The sequence below is a fragment of the Hipposideros armiger genome, unplaced genomic scaffold (assembly GCF_001890085.2).
Source record: "Hipposideros armiger isolate ML-2016 unplaced genomic scaffold, ASM189008v1 scaffold_362, whole genome shotgun sequence".
In the NCBI taxonomy this organism is placed as follows: Eukaryota; Metazoa; Chordata; class Mammalia; order Chiroptera; family Hipposideridae; genus Hipposideros; species Hipposideros armiger.
Genome location: NW_017731712.1, coordinates 719,799 through 732,813, shown reverse-complemented (window position 1 = coordinate 732,813; position 13,015 = coordinate 719,799). Strand labels below are relative to the sequence as shown.

Below are 13,015 nucleotides of genomic sequence, written 5' to 3'. Positions count from 1 at the left end.
CCCGGCCTCTCAGTCTCGGAGGCTGCGGCCGCCGAGGCCGACAGGTGTCCCGCTGTCCCCACTTGAAAGGGACCGGCCCCGAGGATGCGCCCTGATTCCTGCAGAGCAGCCGGCCGGGCCCCTCCGCAGCCTTCCCTCCCTCGCCATCTCGCCTGTCCCGCACGCCCGGCCTCCCGCTACCAACAGCCGGCGGGAAGGGGGTGCGCTGACCTCGGGGGGTCTCGCAGGGCCGGACCCCCGCCGTGCACGCCGCCCGGGTGTGCGGCGGGGAGAGTGCCACCGCGGGAGGGAGCTCAGGGCTGGACGGAGTGGAAGCCACAGGCTTCATACTTACAGTGACACCAGCAGCACGGGTTGTAAAAAACTTCAAGTCGCAAGCACGTGCAACAGTCGTGCCCCCCACCCTGTCCCAGGGGAGACTTACAAGAGAAGGGGGGCTTTCAGCTGGACCCCCAAAGATGAGGAGGATAGTTTGGGGCAGGGGACAGCTTGGGCGGAGTCCCCAGAGATGTCTGTGAGGCTCGGAGAGCCCCCCTCTGGGTGGAGAGTGGAGAGAGGGGACCGGCTCTGAGCCCTGAAGGACTGGGCTTGATTTGGGGTGAGTTGAAGGGATAGTGGGATTTCCCCGTCACGCGTCGGGGGTGCACACACTCAGGTCTGCTGCTCTGGAGGGGCGCTGCCGTGGTCACCCAGGAAAGCGGTTGAGAAGTGGGGCGGTGCTCAGAGGCTGCCCAAGCGCCCTCCGGGACTGCCAGCCCTGCTTGGCATCTAGTCCAGCGGTACCCTGTTGGCACTGCTTGGGTTTTCTAGATGTCTCATTGGCTGCAACTAGGTTGTTGAGAGCCCCAAACATATAGAATGTGACAGAAAAGTGGAATCTCAGAAACTTTGTCTCAGAAAATCCAAAGGAACAGAGAACGACCAGCAATTGCATCGTTGGTTCTAACTCCGGAATAGCCGTTGTCACTTTGCTGGGCAGCAGAGTGTCTTCTCCTGTCCTGTGTGTGGGGGGAAAGTTTGAGGGGGGGGCAGCAGAGGCTGGGCTTCGGCCCCCGCAATGCCGCGCCTCTCCTCAGGAGGCCTCGAGCTCTTGGTTGCCTTGAAAGAACAGGGTACTGCGTGGCCCCATCAGGAAGGCTTCCTCCGTGTGTCTGAGCAGGGCCACACTGGTGTCAGGGCGCCCAGGGCAGAGGCGGGCTCTGGGGTGCCCGGGCCAGCTGAGCTGTCTGGGCTCAGCCCTGGAGGCCCAGGGGTTGGGGTCCAGTCCCCACTGTGCTGGGTGGCAGGCTGCTTCACCCGCTGAGCCTCCGAAATGGGGGTCGTCAGGGCACCTTCCTGGCCCCACGTGGGACGGGAGCTGAATCCGTGGTCACGTTGGATAAGGAGCCACAGAGATTTCGTTTGAGGTTGTGGTTCCCGTGGCTGTGGCTGTGTCCCTGTTGAACGGGAGGACCTAGTGAGCACCCTTGGGGGCTGCTGTGGCTCAGATGGGGACCCTGAGGCCCAGAGAGGGAAGGGATTTGCCTGGGGGTAGGGCCGGGCGACCTTCGGCCATAGAGTGGGTCTGGAGCCTCCTGTGTGCCCAGAATGCCATCAGTCAAGGCCTGCAGGGCACAGCGGGGGACAGCGGGGGGCTCTCTGGGGTGATGGCAGCAGGCAGAGGTGGCTCTGTGGCAAAGACTGTGTTTGGGGTGGACCGGGGGCCCAGCAGTTGGTGACACCTGATGAAATAGATTGGGCCAGACTGAGGGCTTGATGGAAGTAGAGGGCTGGGCGGTGTCCGGGTGGGGAGTGACTTGGGGCGGGGGCGTCCGGAAGATCACACTGGCATCTGCGTGTGCAGGGATGAGGGAAGACAGTGCTGGAGGCTGTCCCCACACGAGGGGCGGTCCCCACACCAGTGGTGGCGGGGAATGGGAAGAAGTAAAGAAGAGCATGTGGGCGGGCTCTGCGAGGGAGGTCCCTGGGCTTGCTGATGGCGGGGCCTGTGGGCCGAGGGGAGACTGTCATCAGCTCTGACGCGATCGATCAGAGTGCCTCGCGTCTGGTGCACTAATGGAAAAACGCAGTCCGCCTTGGACATGCTAGTGACTGCCAGATGCAGCCCAACTGCAGAGCCATTAGAACGTGAAATAAGTCTCAGAGTTAATGGCACGCAGCACACGTGGTGAGGCCGTGAGCTCAAGCCTTGGGGATGCGATGGCGCCTGATAATCCCTGTGAGAGAGAGAGGAGAACACAGGGGAGGGAGATAGTTCGGGAAGTGGCACGCCCTCACCTGCCGTTATCTGGTGTGGCCCAGGTGCAGGAAGGCACCGTACCTTCTCTGATGCCAGGTGTCTGAGCTGCCCTCTCCCTGGGCCGCCCCCCCACCTTTACCTGAACTGCTGAGCAGCAGCTCCCTGTCCTGCCAGACCAGCCTCTGACCTCGTCGGAGCCCTCAGTGGCTTGGTGGATCTTCTCACATGCTCCCGGCACCTTCGTAGGCCTGTGCCATCCTCCCGGCCCCTTGTCACCAAGCCCCTCCACACTCTGCTCAGCACCTTCTCCTGGCGGAAACCGCTCAGGTGTCTGTCTGCTCAGCCAAACACTGCTGTTAGCGGGTGCTGAGCACCGCGTTGTGGACGACCAGTCTGGGGACAGTCCCACTTTTCTCCCCTCGCTCCACTGACACTGTTCTTGCTGAGGTGGGTGGAAATTTTGTCATGCTCGTCCAATGGTCACCTCGGTCCAGGTCTTACTTGACTCCAGCAGCCCCCCTGGATGGACGGGAATGGCTGTCGTAGGGCGTGCCTATTTATTTGGTGTTCAATGGAAATTTCCTTTGGGGTCAGAATTGGGAGCCCAGCTCCTTGGAGGAGCCCCGGGAGGTGATGAGCGTGAGTGAGCAGCAGGCCCCTGGCCTCTCAGGAAGCTGCGGGGACATCCAGGAGACAGCTCGGCAACCCTGAGTCCTGCGAGGTGGCAGGGCCTTTGCAGGACTAGACCAGCAAAAGGTCCTGGGGAGAAGGACCTGGGGAGGGAGGCTGAGCTGGAGGGGGACGTGGGAGGGCTCAGATGCCTCACATCTCAGAAGGCCAGTTGGTAGGACACAGGCCGTTAAAGTCAGGCCCAGTGGGGGTGTGACCCCCCCCTTACCTGTGAGAGGAGGCAGCTTCTTTTGAAAATGTCATTTTACTTGTCCTTCAAGTCCTGAGGATGTGAGAACGTGCTGAGTGCCTGGCACCTGGCAGAGGTGCTTCCCGGTGCACTCTGACCAGACATCTCTGAACTAAATGAAGGAGGACGTGTGTGCAGAAGGGTGCTTGGTGACAAGTCCACAGCCCTGGGTCTGGGAACTGGTGGGACCTCAGCAAGCTCCGGGTATGGTCAGGAAGCCCAGCCAGTGGGGGTAGCATGGGGTAGGTCGCCACCGTAGAGACCAAGGGCTCCAGGGGCCGGGGGCTCAGCTCAAGCCCAGCCCCCTGCAGGCCAGCTGCTCTGGCCCAGCCCAGCCAGGCCTCAGGACTGCAGAGGTGAAGGGGAGCAGGGAGGTCCCCAGAGAACCTCAGTGTGGGCTGTGCAGGCGGGGCGACGAGAGATGGGAGCGGGCAGGCACCTGAGCGAGGCCTGAGAGGATGAGAGGGACTCCAGGTGGAAAGCACGGGGGCCCGTGATGGCCTCACTGGGAGGAGAGGCCCCAGGGGCGGGCGAGGCTGGCAAGGCAGGTGCCCTGAAGAAGTGGTTGCCAGGTGGAAGAGGACAGACCACAGGAGGGCCGAGGGCAGGCTCCCTGACACCTCCCTCCTGTTGTGTAATTGGAGCTTCCCTACCTCGCCCACAGCCCTGTGGGGTGCGTGTCCCCAGGGCGCCCTCCTGTGCTCTGGCCCTTGGCAGGAGAACCATGGGCTAGAGATCCCCATGTCCAAGCAGGAGAAGTCACTTGGTGAGGGTCTGAGCTCCGCCTGCCTCCAGGAGGCTGATTTTATGCAGTTTTGTTGTTCTTGCCTCAGCCTGTGGGCTTCTGTTTACCTGTGTAGGTATTTAAATGCCAAGTCATTTATGTGGCCGCTGAGCTAGCCAGAGAACCCACACTGCCATCCTTACCCTCTGGGAGGGGCTGCCCTGGGCAGTCTGGGGCCCCTGAGCTCCAGGGTGGGGTGGGGAGGCCCTTGTGCTCAAGGCCCCCCCCACCCCCACTCCCAGCACCTGCGATTGCCCTGCCCTGGGGCAAGGCCGGGCCTGGGACTGGCCCTGTGCAGCCGGCTCCCTCACTCTGTGGTGTGTGTCCTCAGCCAGAGAGGGGACACTGTCCAGCTGGTGAGGTTAGGAGTGAGCCTAAAAACAAGACTCCCACCTAGGGCTGTAGAATCCCCTGGGCAGAGAGGGTGCAAACAGGCGGTGCCCCAGGGGAAGGGTCACGGGGTCAGGCCTGCCAGCTTCCTCTGGGCCCATGCCCTTCTCCAGCCCTCCGCCCTGCTGGCTTATCGAGAGCACTGGCTCACTGTACCAGCCTCCGGGACCTGGAGGCTGGGCCGGCTCCATTTGCCCGCTGGGCTCCTCACTGCTCGGAAGCATGTTCCCGTTTTACAGATGGGAAACTGAGGCTTAGCGGAAACAGCAGGCCAGGCCCTACAGGCTGTGAGGGCAGTTAGGGCTTGCCAGGAGGACTGCAGCCCTTTCCAAACCGTGACTCGTCCCGCGCCACCTGGCTGGAGAAGGGACCCTGCTGCTGAGGGCTCAGGCCTAGCGTGTGGCTGGCCCCCCCAAGGCTCCCACCAGCTGAGCCTGTGGCAGGCCACAGCAGTTTGTCCTCAGCTTATAGGGAAGAGGCAGATACCCCCGCCCCTACCCCGCAGCTCCTCTGGAGAGGTGACATTCGGTCCCTCCTTGGGGGCTTTCCCTTTCAGAGGCTGAGGGGATCTGGCAGCAGAACGCGAGGACCAGACGCCCCAGCGATGACCAGGTGGGTCTTAGGCAGCGGAGTGGACTCTGCCCCTGGGGCGAGGGGCATGGGGTCCCCCCTCTGCCCCCCAGCCTCTCCTCACATCCCGCCTCCCCCCAGTTCCCCGGTCTCCAGGGTCGTCTACAACGGCAAGAGGAACAGTAGCCCCCGTTCTCCCCCCAACAGCAGCGAGATCTTCACCCCGGCCCATGAGGAGAATGTGCGCTTCATTTACGAAGGTTTGCTGGGCGCTCTCCAGAGCGCCCCTCCTGCCCCTCCAGGGTGTGGGCTGCACCTCACTGTCCCCATCCCTCAGGGCCCAGGAAGATGGGGTGACACAGGGGCCCTGTCTGGTAAAGACAGGTTCTGGTAATGGGGCAGTCCGCTCTATGGTGTTCCCAATGGGCAGCACCCCAGAAGGGGCAGCATTTGGAGCTGGTTGGGGTTTTTTTGGGGGGGAGGGGGACCGCCATAGAAGACAGATGGTGCACTCTGGGGGGAACCCAGGAGTGTCCCCAAAGTGGGTGGCTGTCTGCTGGTCGGTGGGGGATGAAGGAGGCAGGAAAGGCAAGGGCCACTGGGAGGAGGAGCCGTGCACCCCGTGGGTACATACTGGTCCAGTCCTGGTCCATACACGTGAGGGGCGTGGCCCAGGCAGGACTCCCCAAGGACGTGCGGGAGTGGGGGTACGCTGGGGACAACTTCAGGTCGAGAGCTGGCTGGTCTGGGGGCCAAGTGCTGTGAAGTGGGAGATTGGCGGGGTTGGGGAGGGTCTGTGAGGTCACTGACGGGGAGGGGAACGGATGCTTTCCTGGCTGGGGCTCTGCGCTCTGACTCCCTCCTTCCTGCAGCCTGGCAGGGCGTGGAGCGCGACCTGCGGAGCCAGGTGGCGGGCGGCGAGCGGGGCCTGGTGGAGGAGTACGTGGAGAAGGTCCCTAACCCCAGCCTGAAGAGTGAGTGGGAGGGGTGCGTGGGGGTGGGGGGGGCCTTCTGTTTCCTGATGGGGAGACAGCCCAGCAGGGTGGGCGGGTCCCAGGGCTGACAGGTGGGGGCAAGATGGGAGCGGGAAGCTGCCTCTTGGGTGCCCACCGCTGACCGTTCTGGCCCCCACAGCCTTCAAGCCCATCGACCTGAGTGACCTGAAGCGCCGGAACACGCAGGACGCCAAGAAGTCCTAAAGCTCAGGCCCTCCCCTGGCCTCTGGGGGAGCTGGTGCAGCCTGGTGGCCTTCTCTCCTGTGGGCTCAGCTCCTGGGGGTGGGGGTGGGGAGGGGGCCGCAAATCCCAGGACCAGGAGGCGTGATTGGTGGCCAAGGCCTGCCCCTCCCCTAAGCCCCGCTTTCCTCTGGCCGGTCTCTAGCTGCTCCTGTTGCCGAGAGGGTCTGGGCCCCGCCAGTCCCTGCCTTCTCTGGGGCCTAGCTGTGTCTGGAGCTTCCTTGCCCCACCTGCCCGCCCCCCACCGGACCTTGACCCTGACTCTGCTCCCCTCCCATCACCTCTTCTGCCCCACCCTGGCCCCTGGCCCCCTCAGGATCAGGATGGAGGTGAGGGGGCCTTCCTTGTCACCTGGTCCTGTGGGACTGGGCCAGGTTTGTCCCTGAGGTGGCCAGGAGGCAGGACGTGGGCCGCTCCACCCACAGCCAGCGTGGGTCTGCCACTGCTGCTTCTCTGGCCTGGACACACTGGGGAGGGAATAGTCCCCCACACTGTCCCGCCCAGCCCCTCCCCGCCTGCACCAGCTCTCCGGGCCTGGGACACCACACGCCCCTCACAGGGTCCTGGGTGACCAGGCCTGGCCCCTGGTGTCTGCGCCCCTGTGGCCACAGCAGCCCCCTCAGGCAGGGCTGTGAGGTTGCCCAGTGGGTCCTGGCTCTGTGCAGTGTGCTGGGGAGGCCAGCAGGGCCCCTTTTTCTTCCTGTGCTCTCCACAAGTGTCTGCGGTGAGCCTGAGGACCAGTGAATAAAGGCGGGCGGCACTGCATCGGCCTCTTGGCGGTCTGTCAGGCCTCTGTCCCTCCCGGCAGCCCATACAGGGCTGGAACCTGAGGTCATGCACAAGGCCCCTGAGCCCAGACATTCCGTCTGATCCCTGGGCTCCATGAGGGGTTGCTCAGCCTCGGGGGGCTGTAGGAGGTGGAGGTGGGGCCTCCTGGAGCAGAGAGGCTAGGGTGGTTCTTGGTCCCTCAAGGCAGAGGCATCCTCTGCGGCCCTGGACCCGCCCAGAGAGACCTGAGTGCACTTGACCTTCAAACCTGGACAGCCCTGGCAGGTCAGACCCAGAGAAGCCAAACCAGAATTTATTTTGGGAACACCCTTTCCCAGAAGGGTATTTTGGGGCTTGAGTAGCCCCACACGTGGCTGTAGGAGGCATCTTCTCTTGAGGGGTGGTTCCCAGGGCCAGGGCGCAGGAAGTACGGTTCATGTAATAAATAGCCACTGAGGCTCGCTGTCAGTGGGCACTGGCTGGTGCCTGGACCTGAGCCACGTCCCTGTAACCCTGTGGCCTTGTTTGCTCCTCGGGGACCTGTGGGGCATTTTGCCAAGGGCTTCAGTGCCCTCTGGCTGGGTCGCCCGGGCTGTTCTCTCCACTGTCAGGTTGGGAAGGGAGTATGGACGAGGGGTGGGCAGTGGCCTGCTGGGGTGCAGGGGGCTGTGGCCAGAGGATGAATGGGCTCACTGGTACACATCACACCCTCCGCCCAGTGTGACCTAGACCACCAAGGATGAGGCAGGGCAAGGGGCACTGTGCTGCCCACGGTGGCCGGCCGGCAGCAACCCTGCAGGGGAGGTGGGGCGCAGGCTGCAACCTGCCAGCCTTCACTGTACCTGTGACCTTGAGCAGCTTGCTGCGTCTCCAGCCTCAGTCTCCTCAGATGGAGATAGGTACCCACGCCCTGGGTGGCTGCCTGATGCTGGTGCCCGCCGCCCCTGTTAGTCATCTCATGGGTGCGCTTCACCGCACTGTCTTGGAACAGCGGGCGCAAGCCACAGCCTTGCTGTGAGCCCTGGGGCGTGGCACACTGCTGCCCCATCTGTTTCCCCTTCTGTAAAGTGAGGTGTGGGCTGTGACAGTCCAAAGGCCTCTCCCCAAATGGGGTGCTAGGGCCCCCGGGCCACATGTGGGGAATGCCTAATTAATATCCTGCTGCATTAGTTAAATGTGGACCTGAATTTGGCTCCAAGCTGCCTCAGGGCCCTTCCCCATCCTGTGGAGCTGAGGGTGGGAGTGGAGGATCAACTGTGGCTCCCTCCGGCCACCCTTGGCCCTAAATTCTGGGTCTCCCCTGCCCACAACCACCCCTCCCAGCCTCACCCATCAGTGATGGTGCCCCTGGGCCCACGGAACACCCCTCGAGGCCTTTTCACTCCCGCTGTCTCTGTCAGCTTGGCTTTTCTGTGAAATGGATGCCCTTGGCCTGGGGTCTTTCTGCCAAGAACACCTTGGAGGTGGGGGTGGGGTTAACATGCCACAGGCTGGAGGGTGGGTGAGGCGCTCTGATGGGGGCAGGGTGTGGGGGGCAGATGGTAAGCTTGGAGGGGAGTGCAGGGCTGGGGAGCTGGGGCCCAGTCCGCAGAGGCAGTTGTTGGCCCCCGAACTGGCCCCTGCTCCCATGCCGTCCCTTCCCCAGCAGTGATCCATATGTCCCCTCTTGAGAGTTCTGCCACATGAGTGAGCACTCAGTGTGGTCACAGCAGGTTTCTCAGTGTCTGGGCAGGAGTGGGCAGGGGTCCTCTGCCCAGGCCACACTGTCACCTCTTAGTCCCAGGCGACGGCGCTGCCTGGTCATGAGTGGCTGGAGACAGTCCCCTGCCCGTCGTGCAGTGAGGGCAGCTGGGGGTGAGGTGAGCGGCCTGGTGGGACCACCACATTGAACTCCAGTGCGCGCATGTCACTGCTTCCATTCAAGGGTGACAGCTCCGTGGGGCAGGGTTTGTTACCCTGACATTACTGAGGACACGGTGCGCTCCTGTGAGACAGGCCTTGTTCTGATTTGTTAGCTTTAATTTTTATCAAAATTCTCATGCAGTAAATGCTGAGCGTGTGCTCTGAGCTTGCGCAGTAATCCCCTGGCAGCATCCAGCGCCCAGCCACACGCCCCTGGCGGCTGAAACCGCGTCTGGGTGTCTGACGGACCAGGTGGAAAGGCGGTGCAGCCACGTCTGCTTCGCGCCCTCCAGTCCCTTCTTCCTCCGTTTATGCCTGGCTCCCCACTTCTGGGCTTGGCTGGTGGCGTCCTGTAGCGTTAAGAGGCCCCTCCGTCCCTGGCACTGCTGTGAGCCAGGGAGAGAGGTGGAGGTGGGCTTCGTAGGGGAACCTGCGTGTGAAAGCCCTGCCCTGGCCCTGTGCTGAGCACAGCTGCAGGGTCAGGGCAGAAGCAGGGAGGCGTGGCCTTTGGGAGGGTCCGTCCCCTCAGTGAACTGGGAGGGAGGGGGGGTCAGAAGGCGCAGGGTGGGTAAGGAGCTCAACGTGGACGTGTGGAATTTGGGGTGCTGAGTGGGAAGCCGAGGCTACAGCGTGGGCTGTGAGGGCCACGGGCTGGACAGACAGCCTAGCAGTCCCATGAAGATTGATTCCTACAGGCCGCTAACAGGCGGAGGGTGGGGCCTGCGCCCTGGGCCTGCAGGAAAAGGGACTGACCGGCGGAGGGCGCAGTCTGCGAGACTGGAGGGGCCTGGGCGGAGAGCTGCCAGCGTCCTGGAGGCGCCCGCAGCTCCCCTCTGCGCCCCCCGCCCCGCCCCCACCCCGGCAGCCGCCTTCACGGCTTCAGCTGATGGTTTGGGTTTCTAACCCGACCCGGGAACTGCTGCTCCTTGGTTTTCCCGTTCCCAGCCTCCCGAGACAGTTTTAACTTTGGTTACATCAGTGTTGAGTATTTATATTATAATGTCTGTGTTTGTCTTCAGAGCGGAGCCATGTGGTAAATTGTGATTATTTTTCTTTTCTGCTCAACTTTTTGTATTCCTTAGAGTTATTAATTGCCTTCTTTTTTCATGTGCTTAGTTTTCTATGAACTAATACCAGTTGAGTCCTGAACTCTCCCCCAGGTCACCTAAGTCTCCTCTCAGTGTTCAGTCCCTTTGATCCCTTGAGGGTGTCTCTCCTGGAGGTGCCCTGCCCCCAGTGACCCACTCTTCCTGGCTCATAGCTGCCACCTGGGGGACATGCCGTGACTCCTGGGTTTGCTCCGTTTGTCGACGTCCATGCTTTTTCCTCTTCCTTGGTCTTCACACTCATTTCAGCAGCATGCATGTACACACACGCACGCACGCGCACACACACGCACGCACGCACGCACGCTGGGCAGTACCCATGCGTTCTTTCGTGGCTAGGGCCTGAGGTGGAGGACGGGGTGGAGGTGGAAAGTGGCGACGGGGAAGAGGCCGCAGCTCCTCTTCCTGGACGGAGAGTGATGCCGCATGGGTGCTGTGCTCTGAGTTAGAAAGTGGGCCCCCCTCCCACTCTGCCCCCCTTTCAGGGCTGCCTGGTCAGAACCAATGCTTATTGGCTGGGCAAGTCCGGCCCCTGCCAGCCTTCCACCTCCACCCCTGACTTCACTGGCCTGCTCTAGTTCCCTTGGGGACAGGGACAGGGGTGAAGGAGGACAAGGGCAGAGGGAGTCCGGATGGGGAGGGCTGTCAGGAGGCCCCTAGGTGAGCGGCACCCCCACCCCCCAAGGCAATCACTAACCCTGAGCTCAGCTGGCGTGAAGGAGAGCCAGCTTGTGCCCACACAGGCTTCCGGGCCTCAAGGGCTGGCAGGGGCGCCCCTGTGGGCAGGGGTTCAGAGGACAGTCAGGGCCGAGGGGGCCTGGGACAATTGGTGGCCTGAAGCCTCAAGGTCAGGGGCCTCAGGCCTCCAGCTGCTGGCTGGCACTACCCTTGGTCCTGCAGCACCTACTGGTCACAGTGACACAGGCCACCCAGCTGGACCACAGGAGAGTCCAGTCTCCCTAACTAGCCTGCCCTCCCTGCCCTCCCCTAATCACTCCCTCCGGGCCTGCGGTGGGGGTGGGGTGGGCGTGGCTGGCTTGGGGTGAAGGCCCCCTCAGGAGGGCCTGTGTAACCGGTGAGTAATTTTATTTATTTTTCCTGAGAGGCCTCCTGCCCTCTCATTTGCTCCAATTAGCTGGGCTCTGCCTGAGCAGCTCCAGCCCACGTGGCCCGGGCTGTGGGCACCCCTCCCCCAGGGCCCAGCGGTGGCCTTCCAGCAGCTCCAAGAGCAGGGACACCTGGCTGGCCCCTCTGGCTGGAGCACTCTGCACCTGCAGCTCCTTCCTCCGTTGACAGCGCCTCTTGCACGCACACAGCCACAGGGGGTGCTCTGCAGGCAAGCACAGCCCCATGCAGCCCACCCCTGCACTTGCCTCCGGCCTCTACATGACACACAGTACCCCAGATGGCACTCCGACCTTAGGGTGCTGTCCGGGCAACCGCCCCTCCCCCCAGTGCACTGCCTGGCTTTTCCTAAGTCCAACACTCAGCTTTCCTGGCAAGCATCAGCCCTCACTGCTCACCAAGCAGGGTGCCCACCCACCACGTGATGGACAGCATCCTCGCTGCACACACCTGCCCGTCCACACGCCTGGTGTGGCCGGGACCAGAGTGGGCTGGGCCTCTCTGCCAAGTGGTCATGTCGGGGCTGTGCAGAGGCCTTGGGGGAACTGTGCCCCTTCACTTGGACCATTTCCACCTGGGGGGTCCACTTCTCCCTGCTGCAGTCTGCTCTGTGGCGTGCGAACTTCTCAGCGGCCAGAGCCAGGATGAAGCAGAGGCCAGCAGAGGACATCCACTTCTGGGCTGTCTGGGCCCTTGCTGGGCCTGAGTCCCGCCTGCAGTTCCAGCAGGGAGCCAGGGGTGTTCACGTGGGGTTGGCTGATGCCAGCGGCCTCCCTGGGCCATCACCCCTCTTTCATGTCCCTCTGCTGGCCAATGGTGACCCTCTTCGGGTTGAGGGCCAAAGCTAATGGGGGACTCTCCACTCGGGCCTGGGGTGGGGGGGGGTCCCCTGACCGGGATAGGAGGATAGCCAGAACCTGCTTCAATGGGGACATGGAGGGGCACTGCCAACTACCACTCACTGTGGGACCCCTCAGGGGTCCCAGCTCCAATTCGTGTGTAGAATGGCAGCTCCCAGAGGGAGCACACCAGCTCAGGGCCCCATCGCAGCTTCTCCCTTCTCACTCTCACAGGGAGCCCCGGGCCCAGCCCACCCCTCTCCCACGGCCCCATCCCCAGGGTGGGCCCGGTTGTCACTGCGCCAGCTCTTTATTGTTGGAGAACACGCGTTTCCTCCAACACTGGGGGCACAGACACACACAGGGATGCGGGCATGCATTTACAGAGCAGCTACCCCACACAGCACGTAGGGGAAGGGGGAGCCCTGCCCCTCAGACCACCGCACGGGGGACGTGAGGACGGTGGGGACACTGTCCTGCTCCCGCCCCTCCAGGCTCTTTCGGGCATCAGTTGTAGATTGTCTGGCAGAGCCCTCTCTCGGCTCCTGAGTCCAGCCCCACCAGGGGATCCGGGGGCTTCAAAGGGGGCACTCGGCCAATCCAGAGAGGTCACCGGCCACGCGGGTCTCCGCCAAGGGGTCCTGGCTGGCCCCATTGCTGCCACTGCCTCTGGAGAGCAGCAGCTTCTCGCTGGGGGGGCCATCAGTGGGCAGGGCCGAGGCCCTGTGGCTGCTGACGTGGCGTCCCACCTGCAGCGCCTTGCCCACGCGCCACCGGTGCCAGCACCGCCGCAGCTCCGCCTGCACCTGGGACAGCTGGCAGGTTGGGCCTGTCCCACTCCCCCAGGGTCCCCAACCTCCCAACCTTGAAGGGCCACATGGCGCCCTGGACATGGAGCAAGGTGGGCTGTCACCTGGAACCCTAGGGTCTGCGGATGGCTGGGAACCCCCCTCACTGTGCGCTCCCCAAGGAGGGGCTGAGGCCGACCCATCTCCAGAGGCCTGCGCTCCACTCTGACGTCCACCCGGGGGCAGATCCCAGACCTCCCACCTACCTCCTTGTTGAGGAAACAGTAGAGAACAGCTACCAGCAAGCCCTGGAGAGAGGGGGCGGGGTCAGGACAGCCTCAAGGAGGGGG

General features: G+C 63.2%; 2 protein-coding genes across 7 annotated transcripts in view; one reads left to right on the top strand and one right to left on the bottom strand.

The window, feature by feature from the left end:
* The window catches only part of MCRIP1 (MAPK regulated corepressor interacting protein 1), a 7,237-nt gene extending 330 nt beyond the window's left edge, over positions 1-6,907 (top strand). The window contains exons 2-5 of the mRNA XM_019662014.1: positions 4,889-4,944; positions 5,044-5,162; positions 5,775-5,876; positions 6,037-6,907. Of these exons, the coding sequence (XP_019517559.1) occupies positions 4,937-4,944; positions 5,044-5,162; positions 5,775-5,876; positions 6,037-6,101 (294 nt within the window). The 5' untranslated portion in view covers positions 4,889-4,936 and the 3' untranslated portion in view covers positions 6,102-6,907. The remainder of the gene's footprint in view (positions 1-4,888; positions 4,945-5,043; positions 5,163-5,774; positions 5,877-6,036) is intronic.
* Positions 6,908-12,171: 5,264 nt separating this feature from the next.
* Positions 12,172-13,015, bottom strand: part of GCGR (glucagon receptor) — a 9,335-nt gene continuing 8,491 nt past the window's right edge. For 5 of the 6 annotated variants that reach the window (XM_019662008.1, XM_019662011.1, XM_019662009.1 and 2 more), the window contains one exon: positions 12,172-12,973. In XM_019662008.1, coding sequence (XP_019517553.1) covers positions 12,269-12,973 — 705 coding nt within the window. In that variant the 3' untranslated portion in view covers positions 12,172-12,268. The remainder of the gene's footprint in view (positions 12,974-13,015) is intronic. The other variant, XM_019662007.1, reaches the window with a different exon arrangement.